The following is a 14,217-nucleotide window of genomic DNA, read 5'->3' on the forward strand; positions in this document are numbered from 1 at the left end:
GGGAACACAAAATCTACTCATTCTTGTCCTGAATTTGAATGGGTTCTGTGTCTGACATCTTGACTTAGAATCCCAGCCACTAAGTCCAATCTGAGCACTATATCTAGAAAAGTGCTAATAGATGCTGGGTAGTTAAATAGTATTTGGATTTCTTCCAACTGTCGCAAGAACCTTGCTGGGGAACTTATCAGAATGAATGAGTGAGTGAATGAGTGAATGAATGCTGCCTGCCTTTATACCTTTAAATTCTGGAACGTGAGTTTTGTTTTGTTTCTTACAAAGCAAATGTTCTAGAAATGGCAGAATGCAGAGAGGAATTTGCCATTCCAGCAGAGAATAAACAGACAGTGAGAGGAAATGTTCTCTTCAGTATTGACTGTATGTCTCAGGATGCCAAACACTTACAACTGACTTAGCTCAAAAACCAACAGCTTCCACAACCCAGCAGAAACCTGGGGCAGCAGCCAACTGACGTGGTGTATCTTTGTGAAGCAATTTACACAAGAAATCACTGCCTCTAAGCTACATGACACCAAGCTGCATATTTCTTTCTTTCTTTTTCTTTTTTTTTTTGGCATGGCATAAAAATAAAGTTGGTGAGCTAGGTGCTGGTGGCTCATGCCTGTAATCTTAGCTACTCAAGAGGTTGAGATCTAAGGATGGCGGTTCAAAGCCAACCCAGGCAGGGAAGTCTGTCAGACTCTTATCTCCAATAAACTACTCAGAAAAAGCCAAAAGTGGTGCTGTGACTCAAATGGTAGAGAGCTAGCCTTGAGCACAGAGAGGCTCTGGGACTGAGCCCACTCCCTGAGTTCAAGTCCCAGGACCAGCAAAAAAAAAAAAAAGAGGTAAGATAAGATAGTGGAATTCACCATTTTTTGCTTTGTTTTCTTTTGTTTTGCTAGTCCTGGGCTTGGGCTGTCCCTGAGCCTGTTTGTACTCAAGGCTACCACTCTACCACTTGAGCCTCAGCTCAACTTCTGGCTTTTTCTGAGTAGTTCATTGGAGATAAGAGTCTCAAAGACTTTTTTGCCCATGCTAGCTTCGAACTGCAATCCTCAGCTCTCAACCTCCTGAGTAGCTAGGATTACAGTTGTGAGCCACCGACACATGGCAATAAGATAGTTTTGATTAAAAGAACAGTTTTTAAACTGGAGATGGTTATATGGGCTAAGTTTGAAAATATATTAAATGCCCCACATAGTCCCTTATTGGGATTTCTCTTGATAAAGCTCTTGTTTATACTAGTACCCGAGAACCATCACTATAAACACACATTGCTTTTGTATTTGCAGTGAGGATATGAAGGGAAAGATGGTTTACACAAGGTTTGATGATTTACACAAGGTTTGACCTTGAATAACTTTAAAAGATCTGTATTCTTTGCCAATTCTCACCAGTGCATCCTTGGGAAGATAATAGTAATAATAATCACTATCAGTGCCTTAAGGTTTACTGTTTACAGACTATTTTTTTATTTTCCCTTTTTTTTTTCTTTTCTTTTTTTTTGTTGATCATAGGGCTTGGGCACTGTCCCTGCACTCTAGCTCAAAGTGAGCACTCTACCACTTGAGCCACAGCACCACTTTGGGTTTTCTGGTGGTTAATTGGAGAGATAAGAGTCTCATGGACTTTCCTGCCTGGGCTGGCTTTGAGCAGCAATCCTCAGATCTCAGCCTCCTGAGTAGCAAGGATTACAGGTGTGAGATACCGGTACCCAGCTAGCTTTTTCTTTGTAAGGCTGGAGCTTAGGATTGCATTTCAAAGCCAGCCCAGGCAGGAAAGGCCATGAGACTCTTATCTCCAATTAACCACCAGAAACCAAGAAGTGGCACTGTGGCTCAAGTGGTAGAGCACTCACCTTGAGCTGAAGAACTCAGGACAGTGCCCAGGCCCAGAGTTCAAGGGAGGAGGAGGTAGAGGAGGAGGAGGAGTTAGCAGCACCTAAGGAAAAGCATGAGACCCTGAGTTCAAGCCCCACTACCAAGAAGGAAAGAGAAAGGGGGGGGATGGAGGAAGGAAAGAAGGAAGGGGGAGAAGAGAAGGAAAGGGAGAGAGAAGGAAAGAGAGAGAGGGAGAGAGAAAAGGGAAGAAAGAGGGAAGGAGAGATGGAAAGGAAGGAAGGAAGAAAGAAAGCAGACTTTTGTGGTGGTTGATTGGAGATAAAAGTGGCAGACTTTCCTGCCCAACCTGGCAATCTTTAGATTCAGCCTCCTAAATAACTATGATTACATGCATAAGCTATTGGTGGGTGCCCAGCTACATTTTACATTTTATATGCTTTCTAAACTTTCTAGAATAAGCTTGTGCTATTTTTAATTAGAAAATAAGTAGAAATAAATATTATTTCCAGCAAGTGTTCTTAGTGATGTTCCCGTAAAACTGACACAAAACCTGCAAGGATTGGTGAAGACCCACTGGACAACATTGACCCCCGGAGTATTTCCTGACCACAGACATCCAGGAAGAAAACCAGGTCACAAAGCATTTATCTCTTGGGACTCAAACTAGTCCCCTACCCTTTCATTCATCCATTATAGCATAAACAGATTTGTCAAGTTGCTAACTAAGAGGAAAAACTTAAAGATGTGCTGATGTTTTACAGTTTCTAGTGGCAAATACCACTAACTATGAGAGCAACAGTTAACTTTCAACCATCTGCTCTGATAGACCGAAGTCATTTTTAATTAAAAATCACTTTCCTAACATATGTTCCTAGATTGATATTAAAAATTAGCTTGCAGGATGAGGCATCCTAAAATATGTTTGGGTGGCAATAAAAAGCTATCCTACAAGACTTTTAAATTTGGCATAAGCAATGCAGTATTGTCAGCATTACCACTTATATGATAATTAATGAGAATTCAACAATGATAAATCCCAAAATTGTTATTGCCCGGCTATTCTAAATAATGCCTACTCTTTCTTTCTAGCCTTCTAGTCAAATTCAGTTTCTTCATTGTTTTAATATCTTTACTTCACACAAACTACATTTATACCCAGGTGTCTTGGTGAGATTTTGGTGGCTGTAACCAAAGGTATGAAATGGGCGGCAGGGAGATGTCTGTTTTGTTTGTTTTTGCCAGTGGTGACGCTTGAACTCAGGAGTCTGGGCACATCCCTAAGCTCTTTTGAACAAGGCTAGCTCTCTATCACTTTAATCCACAGCACTATTTCTGTTTTTTTGAGTGGTTAACTGGAGATAAGCGTCTCAATTGGACTTTTCTGCTTTGGCTAGCTTCAAACCAGATCCTCAGCCTCCTGGGTGGCAAGGATTACAGGTATGAGCTATCCACCCCCACTAGAGGCTGGGTTTTTAATAAAGAAAATACATTATTTTGACAACAGTTTGGGAGACTGATGACAAGATTAGGCAGTCCCACCCTTTTGGCCTCTGGTAAATGACCCACTAACTATATCATCACATGGGGATGACATCACAATGAGAGCTCCCACCAGGAGAGAGAGAGAGAATGTCAGCAAGACTGGAAGCAAGAGGGGATCAGGGCCAGGCTTTTCCTTTTCATCACCACCTCACCACTTTTTATTAAGCCCAATTTTTTAACGATTTCACCACTTCAACACCACCACACTGGGACCAAGCTTTTAAGCACATAAACATTTAGGTCACGCTCAAACCATATATGAACCCTAATAGCAAACTGCAGTTTCCACATAAGGAAGAAAAAAAAATCACTTAAATTTGTATAGGAGAAGCTACTCAGGATGATGAGGTCTGAGGATTATGGTTCAAAGCCAGCCCAGGCAGAAATGTGGGTGAAACTCTTCTCTCCAATTAACCAGCAAAAAGTTGGAGGTAGAGGTATGGCTCAATAGCCAGAGTACTAGCCTTGAGCTCAAAAGCTAAGGGACAACACCCAGGCCTTGAGCACAAGCCCAGCACTGGAAAAACAAACTTCTGTATCAGTTAGGTACTGGTAATTTAAACCTCTAATTCTAGCTGCTCTGGAGGCTGAGGTGTAAGGATTGCAGTTAGGATCCAGTCCAGGCAGACAGATCCAGGAAACTCTTATCTTCAATTAACCAGCAAAATGCCAGAAGTGGAGGTGTGGTTCAAGTGGTGGAGCTTCAGCCCTGAGCAATAAAGCCCAGAGAACCCTGAGTTCTAGCTCCAAGATGGGCACAAAACAACAACAATATAAACCATCACAACAAAACCTTATATTTCAGATCCAGTATTTATATCATAAACAAAAAATGAGGACATGTGGTCATAAACACATCATCAAACATCTAACAACAGTAAAATGGATTCACCAATTTGTGCTTCGTTTATATAATGGAATACTATACAATGACAACAATATGAAATCTGGCAAAAACATAATAAAACTCACAAGATGAGTAGTGAAGTCAGAGAAAGAGACATGTATTATGTGATTCCACTTATACGAAAACAAAACAGGCAAAAGCCATCTGCAGCATTGGAGAAAGCAACCAGAGAGGGACACAAGGTAGACATTAAAGCTGCCCAGAATGTTCTGTAGCTCAGTCTAGGCTTGCATGATTATTCATTTGAAAATATTCATTGTGACACAATCTTAAGATTTGGACAACTGTCTGTGTGTTTTACCACTCTAAAAAAATTATCCTCCAGAAAAGGGGATTTACTTAGCTCTTAGATTTATTAAAATCTAAGAAGCTATGTCATAATGCATCATATATGAGATATATATATTATGTATGACATAGTATATTTATAATTATACATATATGTCTGTATGACATATACATGTTTTTCAGTCTAAATCAAAGGGCCTTGCATTCATTCCAACACAAATACCACTAGTTGTTGCTCCTACTTCTCTTACCCAACCTCCAAGCCCGGCTATCACACCCTGGATTTCTGGGGGGTCTCCTGAAGCTGTTCCAGTATGCTCCAGTTCTGCCAGCAACACTCTGCCCGTTGGTCACCAAGGTTCATGCCTGCCTTCCTCTAAGCTGTGTGGAAGCCAATCCCTGAGCATGATTGCCAGTTCTTGTTGGCAGGTAGAACAGAGTTTCTGGAGTTGAAATGTTTGTCATAAAGCTTAGTGACCTCCCAGCGACCATTCACATCCCCATGATGCAGTGCTTCTAGGTCGCTGGACCAGGAAACAGAATTCCCAAAACTGCGACAATCTCACAGTAAGACTACCCATTCCCCATCAGCGAAGACTTCTTTCCAGGCAAGCTAATCACCAGACTCCTCTACCCTGAGGGTGAGTTCTCAGCCAGGAAGCTTCTCAAAAGCTTCACAGTCCCTCCGCTTGCTAAACGGCTCCTCTGGAGTTAATCCTGGCAGTGAACAAGTCCTGACATATTTCCCAGATGACTCTACCTCCCCAGAGGATGTCAGATTCCCTCCGGCCATCTCACCAGCTCATAGATGTGCTCAGACAGGCCCGATCCCCTCTGCCAGCCCCAGCAGGGCTTCTGCTCCGCTACTCTAATCCTATACATTGAAATGATTGACTGGGAGGCCCAAGCCTCCAGTCCATCCAACATAGAGCACTTCCTAAGTGCTGCATAAGGATGTGGAGAGTCTGCGCATCTTAAATTTATAGGTTTCTCGAAAAAAAAAAATCTCTAGGTCTAGATACCAGTGGCTCCTGCTTATTATACGTCCTACTCAGGGGGCTGAGATTTGAGAATCACAGTTCAAAGCCAGCCGGGGCAGGAAAGCCAGAAGAGAAACATCAGCCTTGTGTGAAAAAACGAAGGGACAGCACCCAGGCTCTGAGTTCAAGTCTCAGTACTGGCACACACACACACACACACACACACACGCACGCACACACACGCATGCACACGCACACATACTTTTTCCAATGTTCTTCATCAGAATATATTCTTTCTGATAGCAACATATTTATATCTAAGCTTTTGAAAGGGAAAAAGTACAGTCTGCTTTATGCTCAGTCTGCTTTAGCACAATAAAAATAATCATAATTATAATGTCATTTATATTCCTTAGATTCTGGGCTCCCTCTCCCCACCCCCCGCCCCCTACCCAGGGTGTTTTGGAGCATGACTATCTGGAACAAAGAAAGAGAAATCACACTGTCATTCAAATCACAGGCACATCCCGCTGACCCCCTGGCAAGCCTGTGACCTGCTCTGGTGGCCTGGCCGAGTCCTCCACCTACTGGTATCAGCTGGCCTCTGCAGCTCACTCACTGAATCCTTTCACAAAAAAATATACAGGCTCCCCAAAGGTCTCATGGTCCAACTTCATGTCTTTATCTTAGACTGGAAACATCCTATAATTCAGTTACTCTCATTCAGGAGAGTAGGGGAATAAGTGGCTCTTCCCAGAAGAAAGGGAAAGGCCTAGTGTCATTTGGCTTCAGAACAAAACACAAGTGACACCAGATAGCACCTCAGGTCTGGGCTGTTTGCATTTTTCCTTTACTCTCCTCTCCTAGACTGTTGTGTATATTTCTTGTGAAAGCTGTTCCTCCCACTGGTTTTAAAGTTCTCAGTAAGGCAGAGATCTTGTTTTCTGTACCATTAGCCATGAGCACACAATCCTATAAACAGTGGGTGGCTGGTCAATGATTGCTTTGTGGATGTTTCCAGTTGATCAATACTTCCAGATCCTTCCCTCACCTGGGACATGGTAGAGAGTACCACTGTCATGGAGAGAACTCCTGAGTTGGGCTGTGAAGTGACCATTCCAGCCATAAGTATATGTACCTCTACTTGGCACATAGATGGGAAGGTGAAAGGTAAAGAAAGAGGATAAATTCTCCAAAAATGGAGCCCTCAGGAGACATTTCTATAGTCAGTTTTGTTCACTGATGTAGACTCATAGTATGTGCTTAGTAGCTATTTTCCTAACAAATCAATGAAGTAGTGTCAGGGAAATGGAGGAGAAAGGAAAAAGGAATCAGGCCAGACTCCATCTTCCACAGGCAAGGACTATTTATGGAAGTATAACAGCAAGGAGCAGCAACTTTCCCATGGGATCAGAAGTTGTGCAAGGTGGTAGATTTGGGGCCGAGCTTATAGGAGGTCTAAGCAAGGAGGCAAAGCTAATGAAAAAGCCATTCGGTCTAGGGAGGTGTGGGACTTTTGGTTAGGCCCACAATAGAATGTTTACAGCCAGACTTAGGTGGATGGCCCTGCCTGCACATCAAGCGTGTCCACACATACCTGGGGTTTTGTCAGGTATCTGTATGTGCCTGGGAAAATAGGGTGGGAGCAATCCAAATAGAAATACTGCTTTTTTTATCTTGCCATCACTGAAGTTTGAACTCAGGACTTTAAACTTGCTCTGCTTGCTGACTTAGTTTGCTTGCTTGTGTCTGGAGCTCTATCACTTAAACCACACTTCTCACCTATCTTTTTACAAGTTATTTTAGAAATGGAGTCTCAAAGACTTTTCTACCTGGGCTAGCTTTGAAATGTGAGCCTTTGGATCTCAGCCTTCTGAAAGGATTACAGGCATGAGCCACCTTATCAGTGCCCAGTTAAAGCACTGAATTTTCAAAACAGGTTATGCTATGCATATCTATGTTCGAAGAATTAAAATTCGCCTAGGACTAGAAAAAGAATGCAGAAAGGAGAAGGGTTAGCCGGGCACCGGTGGCTCACACCTGCAATTCTAGCTACTTAGGAGGCTGAGATCTGAGGATCACTGTTCAAAACCAGCCAGTGCAGGGAAGCCCATGAGACTCTTATCTCCAATTAATCACTAGAAAACCAGAAGTGGCACTATGGCTCAAGTGATAGAGCGCTTGCCTTGAGCTGAAGAGATGAGGGACAGCGCCCAGGCCCCACAACCGACCAAAAAAAAAAACAAAAAGAAAAAGAAAGGAGCAGGGTTACAAGGTTCATACTTGTTCTGATGGTTACTGTTTAAAGTCTGCCTGGGCAGAAAAATCCTCAACACTCTAACTCCCACTAAAAAAAAAAGTCAGGCTAGAAGTGTGTTTCGGATGGTAGAGAGCCAGGGTTGAGCGATCACACCAAGTGAGCAGGAAAAGACAGAAATGTAAAAGAGGGGAGAAGGAAGGGGAGGAGAAGGGAAATGAAAAGAGGAAATCCTATGTATTAGCTTTCAGTATATTATCCATACTCTTAGCCGCCATCCTTGAAAATATTGAGAGAGAACTATTTTCTCTCTGGATTCCTGTAAGTTGTAAACTAGCAAATGTGCCCCTTTGGAATCTAAGCACCACACTAGTCAGAACTTAAACTGTAGATAAAGAGTTCAGAAAAGTTAACACATTTGCCATTTGAGAATCTAGGGGCTTTTATTCCCTAGGTGTGCCCCCTGAACAGAGTGAAATTCTAAAGCCCAGCATGGTTTGCACAGGAGCCTTTAGACTTTGCATGCTTAATTCCTTCAGTGAATCAGTTGCAGGTAAAGAAAGCTCCACTGTGGGCCCAGAGGGCAGTTTTGCCTTCACAAAGGCCGAGAGACATCAGGTGACCACCAGGCCGGCCCTTCAGCTGCTGAAACCCTGTGCTTGCACACTTCACCTCCCATCATGGTCAAGACTGGCTCATGTCTCTTTGCAAAACTTTCCCAGAATTCATCTTGTTCATTCCCATCCACTGTTGAATCTGAACACTGAAGTGATGTCAAGTGCAGGCAGTAGAGTGACTCGAGTGTGTAAGGTATGCACTTCTGTCATTTTCTATCAACTCCAGGAAGGGGAATCATTCATCTCACATGGTCCATTCAACTGGGGACCCCTCAGCAGGGGCTCCCTAATGCCAAGCCTCCCAGGAATGGCTTCCAGGACAGGATGCCTTCTGCCTCGCTACCTCTTCCCTTGAGTATTCTCTGAAACAGTCTTCACCCAAGAGATGGGGAGTCCTTGTGAACAGGCCTAATTCCTGACCCTCCAAGGAGCCCGTTCCTCCCTGGGGTCTGCCTCTTGCTCAGACTTCCCCAGGAAGGAAAGGAATATCCCAGGTTCTCTGAGACTCTCAGGATGCCTGGGGTTTCTGCTGCTTCCTAGAGAAACAGGTTCTAGGCTCTATCACTTTAAGACCAGTGACATCTCTACTCTCCCAACCGCTACTGTGTTACTTCACTACTATGTTACCTCACTACTGTCCCAGACTCCTCAGACCCTAGGTCTTCAGTCTGTGACTCAGGGAATGTGCTGAGACTGGCAGAGACCAGAACTACTCCTGAGGAAATGTAAACTATCTGGACGAAAAAATTAAAACTGCTTAGTACTTCAGGATGAAATCCCACCCAGAAGTCTACATCTCCATTCTTTTAGCCTTTTCTAGCATTTCACTACTCACCTTTTTTGGTGGGGGCAGAGGGGAAGGCAGTACTGGGGTTTGTATTCAGGGTGTCCAAGTTGGCAAGAAAGTGCTCTACAATTTGAGCCACACCCCTCAGTCCTTTTTATTTTATTTTTCAGATAGAGTCTTGCACATGTTTGCCCAGGCCAGCTTCAGACCACAATCTTCCTACCTCCACTTCCCAATCAGCTGGGATTATAGGCATAAACTATCACACAAAGCCCATCACTCACATCTTTTCTAAGCTAAACCAGCTTAGGGAGCTAGGGAGACAAAGAATGTGGCCCTTAGTTAGCAAACTCTGAATTTCAAGCTGTGAGTCTCCTGTGTCAGTTTATTCTACAGCAATTAAAAGTAGAGCTTGAAAGACAAGATAAAGATGCGTTACAAATCTTTCCAGCTTTTCAAGAACTCCCTATAGGCCAGGCCTAAAAAGCCCAACCAATAGTTGAGCAAATTGACATGACCTAATGAGAAAGTGCCAAGAATAGCCACTTACTCCAAGATTCACCCGAATAACAAGTGACAGCCTCATCATGGCCAATTACAAAGAAGGCAATTTGGTCAGTCATCTGTCTTTAGGTAGTGAGGGCGTTCACTAACAAGGTAATCCAGGCTCTCAGTTGCTGTTGTAAATATCGAAAAAAAACGAAGTCTGTATGGTAATCTTAGTTGACAACTCCACACAGTAAATGTACTAAGCAAGTCTACTTGCTTGCACTCACTGAACACAATGTGCAACTCACTCTGTACCCTGCCCTTCCCCAGAGTGCAAATGACCTGTCTTTGGGGCCACTTTGGCCTATTTCCCTGGACTTCATAACAGGTTCAAGTAGGTCAAAAGGCCAATGGACAGCTCAAAATAAACCAAGCAAATAGCATAAGTAAGTTAGGTAAGATGCAGTCAAAATTTAGATTTCTAAACCAATCCCCAATCCTGTTTCAGGGGCAGGGAAAATACATTCAGTGTTGGGAAATCTCTTCTTGCTGCTCACTTGGGATCATGAGCAAACTAAGCAAATCCACAGCCCAGGTTTCCTCCTTTGTGAAATAGGAGAGAAAACAGAACTTGCCCCATGATTCCAGTTAGGAGGATTGAAGGAAGGTATGCTGAGAGCCAAGCCACAGCCTTTGGAAGTGAATTTGGAAGTGGCATATGAGAAACCATACGTAAAGACCTAGTGCACGGTAACCTATCATCCATCTAGTATCGTGCTGTGGTGGCCACCAGACAGGCCTCACACAACCCTAACTGCAGTGAAGACTGGCCCAGGGATCTATGTAGCCTTGTAGGGATGGGGCAGGACCAGGCTTCCCACAGGTGCATTGAGGACCAGCCACTGCTCTGCTAGTAGACTGGGCCAGCTCTGTCCCCATGGCCTTGTTGGGACTATGTCCATTACCCTTCCCAAGCTCTTTTTCATTCTTGATCAAATTTGCATACTGGCCTTATACACTTCTCCCCCAGGCCTGACCCTCTCCCAGGCCAGCCTGGCTCCCTCCCCAGTGACCTCTCATGCAGTCATCTGCCCTAAGAAAACCTTTGTAGTTTAATCCTGTCTTTGCTTCTCTGCAGACCTGAACTAGCACTTTCCCGTGGGTATTTTTTTTTCCAACAGTAGGCAGCTTGTACTTGTCCTGAGAAGTATGGGCAGTTTGTTCAGATATTCACAAATGTATCATTATTACTGCAGGCCAGGAAGCCATAGAGGAGACACAGGAATAACACGGGTCTTTGGTGGCAAGACTGCCATAAACATGTGAGCAGCTGCAATCTGCTTTTTCAGGAGTGGTTTAGAAAAGCTATTCGTCTTGGTCAAGTAACTCAGCCTTCCAAGGCCTCAGGTCTCCAGATGTGCCAAATTCCAAGCTCCTTGATTTTATCCACACACGCCACCCAACCTGCATGGTTTGCAGGAAATAAATTCATTTGCACTTAAAATTCAAAAGGCCAAGTTTATAGCAGAACATACGCTGGGGAAAAAACCATTTACCATAAGTGAAAGGCATTATTAATTTCTAGTAAAGGGTCAAAGAAGGTTAGACTGTAAGCCTGTTCTATATTAAAACTACAAATCCTAAATAGTAATAATACCAAAAACAAAAAACGTTTATACTTTCAGAAAGTTTTAAAAAGAAAAAAAAAATAAAGTTAGGAAAAAAACTGCCTTCAGCCAGGCACTGATAGCTCACATCTGTAATCCTAACTTCTAGGAGGCTGAGATCTGAGGATCACAGTTCAAAGCCAGCCCAGGCAGGAAAGTCTGTGAGACTCCCATCTCCAATAAACCACCAGAAAACCAGAAGTGGCACTGTGGCTCAAGTGGTAGAGCGCTCGCCTTGAGCTGAAGAGCTGAGGGACAGCGCCCAGGCCCAGAGTTCAAGCCCTACAACTGACCAAAAACAAAAAGACTGGCTGGCAATGGATTATTGTTACATAAGACTGAGTCAGTTCAGAGCCTGATGGTTCAATCTTGTAATCCCAGAACTCAAAAGGCAGAGGTAGGAAGATCACTGTCCAGGGACAGCCTAGGAAAAATCAAGAGACAAACTGAAAACAAATGAAAATGAAATGGGATATGAGTATGGCTCACATGGTGGGCTGCTAGTCTATAGAATATGGTAATTATCTGGTAACATCAAGTCCTCTTTATCATTGGGGTTATACTTCCCTCTCCACATTCTACAGTTTGGATATTTAATCATTCACGGTTTTACAAGCAGATGTTCAACCAAATCCTCCCGGACAGGGTAAGTAATCAAGATTATGTTCATTAGTTCATCATCATCTTTGGTTTCCAAAAAGAAATCAGTATTCTTAAGTAGATAAGGAGTTAGGGTCCACCTACTTGAAATTGTCTTAAGCAATAAAAGTAGTGCATATGTTTTTGGCATCTTTCACATCTTATTTGCATACCTCAGCCCTTCAGACTTTCTTTTGCCTTCTGCTTTTAGAAACCTTTTTGAGAGAAAGATCTTCTCAGTCTTAGCCTTTCCCCAACCTGCTGCTCTACCCAGTTTTAATCTAGCTGTTAGAGATAACTGAACTATTTCTTAATATGTGTATGACCCAAAACTGGTTTAAGGCTGTAACTATCCTGTATTCAAAGATGATAAACACTTCTAGTTTGTTCTTAATTTGTTAAAAGATATTTTCTTCAAGCTCCCCACACATCAGCCACACTCCTAAAGCCAACCATTCTTATGGAGATACATTCTCAACTCATATTCTCTCTGTGTGTCTCTCTGTGTCTCCATTTATCTGTCTGTCTCTCTCTGTCTCTGTCTCTGTCTCTCTCAAATGGGACCAGTGTTGAGACAGGATCTCAGTGTGTTTACCAGGCTAGCCTCAGATTCACAATCCTCCTGCATAAGCATCCTACCTGCTGGGATTTCAGGTGTCCATTACCACATGTGTCTCCACTCATGCTCTCAATTCAGAGTATTTCTGGCCTCTTCCAAATGCAAACTCTTGCCCTCAGGCTTCCTCTTCTGGCTGTCATTTCTATAGCTGTATTGCAAGGCCCACATCAGACTTCATTTCTGGCCCAAACTCTAGACTCTAAATCCCAGGACAAGCCAGGCACTGGTGGCTCCCACTCAGGAGGCTGAGATATGAGGATAGCAGTTCAAAGCCAGCCCAGGAGACTCAGCCATGAGACTCTTATCTCCAATTAAACCACTCAAAAACAGGAAGTGGTGCTGTGCCTCAAGTGGCAGAGCACTATCCTTGAGCACAAAGAGGCTCAGGAACAGAACCCAGGCCCTGAGTTCAAGCCCCACAACCGACACCCCTCCCCACCCACAAAAAAAAAATCCCAGGACAACTCAGGGTCTGGAAATGGCAGCCAGATCTATGAGATTTAAAATTCCACTTTTATGGTGACAGTTGCATTTGCTCTGAATCTTAATAATTATCCTGCTCCCCACAAAGTCATCAACTCAAAAATTTAATGCCACTTGTGGACTTTGCAGAGAATACACACACACACACACACACACACACACACACACACACATCAGAGCTGGAGGTAAACAGTACAAAGATCCCTCTGTGCTACAGAATAACACAGGCTGGTTTGTTTCATGGGAATAAAGCGAGTAGCCCAATGAGCTCACTTACCCTCCTTTCGGCACAAACACACCCTTCGCTTTTCCTCCAGCCTGCTCCTTCGGTTAAGCTCAAGGCTATCTAGGGTGTAAGGTCAAAGCCAGGCCAGCCCGCAAGCCTGGGGGCATCCACTCAGACTTCCTGCCTCTTATTAGCACAGCTCTACCAGCCTGTGGAGAGGCAGGATACTACCACAGGCCCCAACCTGAGTTCCCCAAATTTCATTACCAAATAAACGAAAACAATAGATCCTCACATTTGCTCCCCGCTTATTACTGTGTCCATTCAAGAACCTTCTTTACCTAAGGAGGAAGGTTCCCATCTATATCCGAACAGTGGCGACGCCCAGCCCTGTGGCCGGAGGCGGGACAGCCCCAGGGAAAACGCCCTGCCCTCCAGGATCCCCTCCAACTACCCCGGGGGGGGGAGGGGGAAGAATCCCCTATAAATTAGCAGCTTGCCAGCACCCACCCACAGCCCCTTCTCCGGATCTTGGGCTAGAGGCGAGCCGTCACTATCTCCACACCCACGGCCTTGGATCCTCCGAGCGCTACGTGACCCAGTGGAGCGCCAGGAGGCTCGGCCCGAGTCCTTGGCGCGCAGCCCACAGCCGCCCCTCCCACCCACCCCGCCAGGCGCTCCTGCAGCCCCAGCCCCAATCAGCTCCTCCTTGGGGCCCAGGATCGTCCAGAGCCGGGACACCGGAGGGAAGCGCACGGGGGAGGCGCCGCACGGAGGGGCGGGACCCCGAGCTCCCCAGGTCTGAAAGGAGGCGCGGGGCGCCGCGGGACTCACTCCAGCCCCGTCCCGAGCGGCCGCTGCGCTCCGAGCCG

The 14,217-nt window shown here is 44.6% G+C and overlaps 1 protein-coding gene across 1 annotated transcript in view; it reads left to right on the plus strand.

Moving 5' to 3' along the window:
* The first annotated feature begins 7,508 nt into the window (after nt 1-7,508).
* Pygl (phosphorylase, glycogen, liver) overlaps nt 7,509-14,217 on the plus strand; it is a 37,396-nt gene continuing 30,687 nt past the window's right edge. The window contains exons 1-3 of the mRNA XM_013012222.1: nt 7,509-7,575; nt 8,273-8,371; nt 11,963-12,024. Coding sequence (XP_012867676.1) covers nt 7,509-7,575; nt 8,273-8,371; nt 11,963-12,024 — 228 coding nt within the window. The remainder of the gene's footprint in view (nt 7,576-8,272; nt 8,372-11,962; nt 12,025-14,217) is intronic.

The sequence above is a fragment of the Dipodomys ordii genome, unplaced genomic scaffold, assembly GCF_000151885.1.
Source record: "Dipodomys ordii isolate 6190 unplaced genomic scaffold, Dord_2.0 Scaffold16, whole genome shotgun sequence".
NCBI lineage: Eukaryota > Metazoa > Chordata > Mammalia > Rodentia > Heteromyidae > Dipodomys > Dipodomys ordii.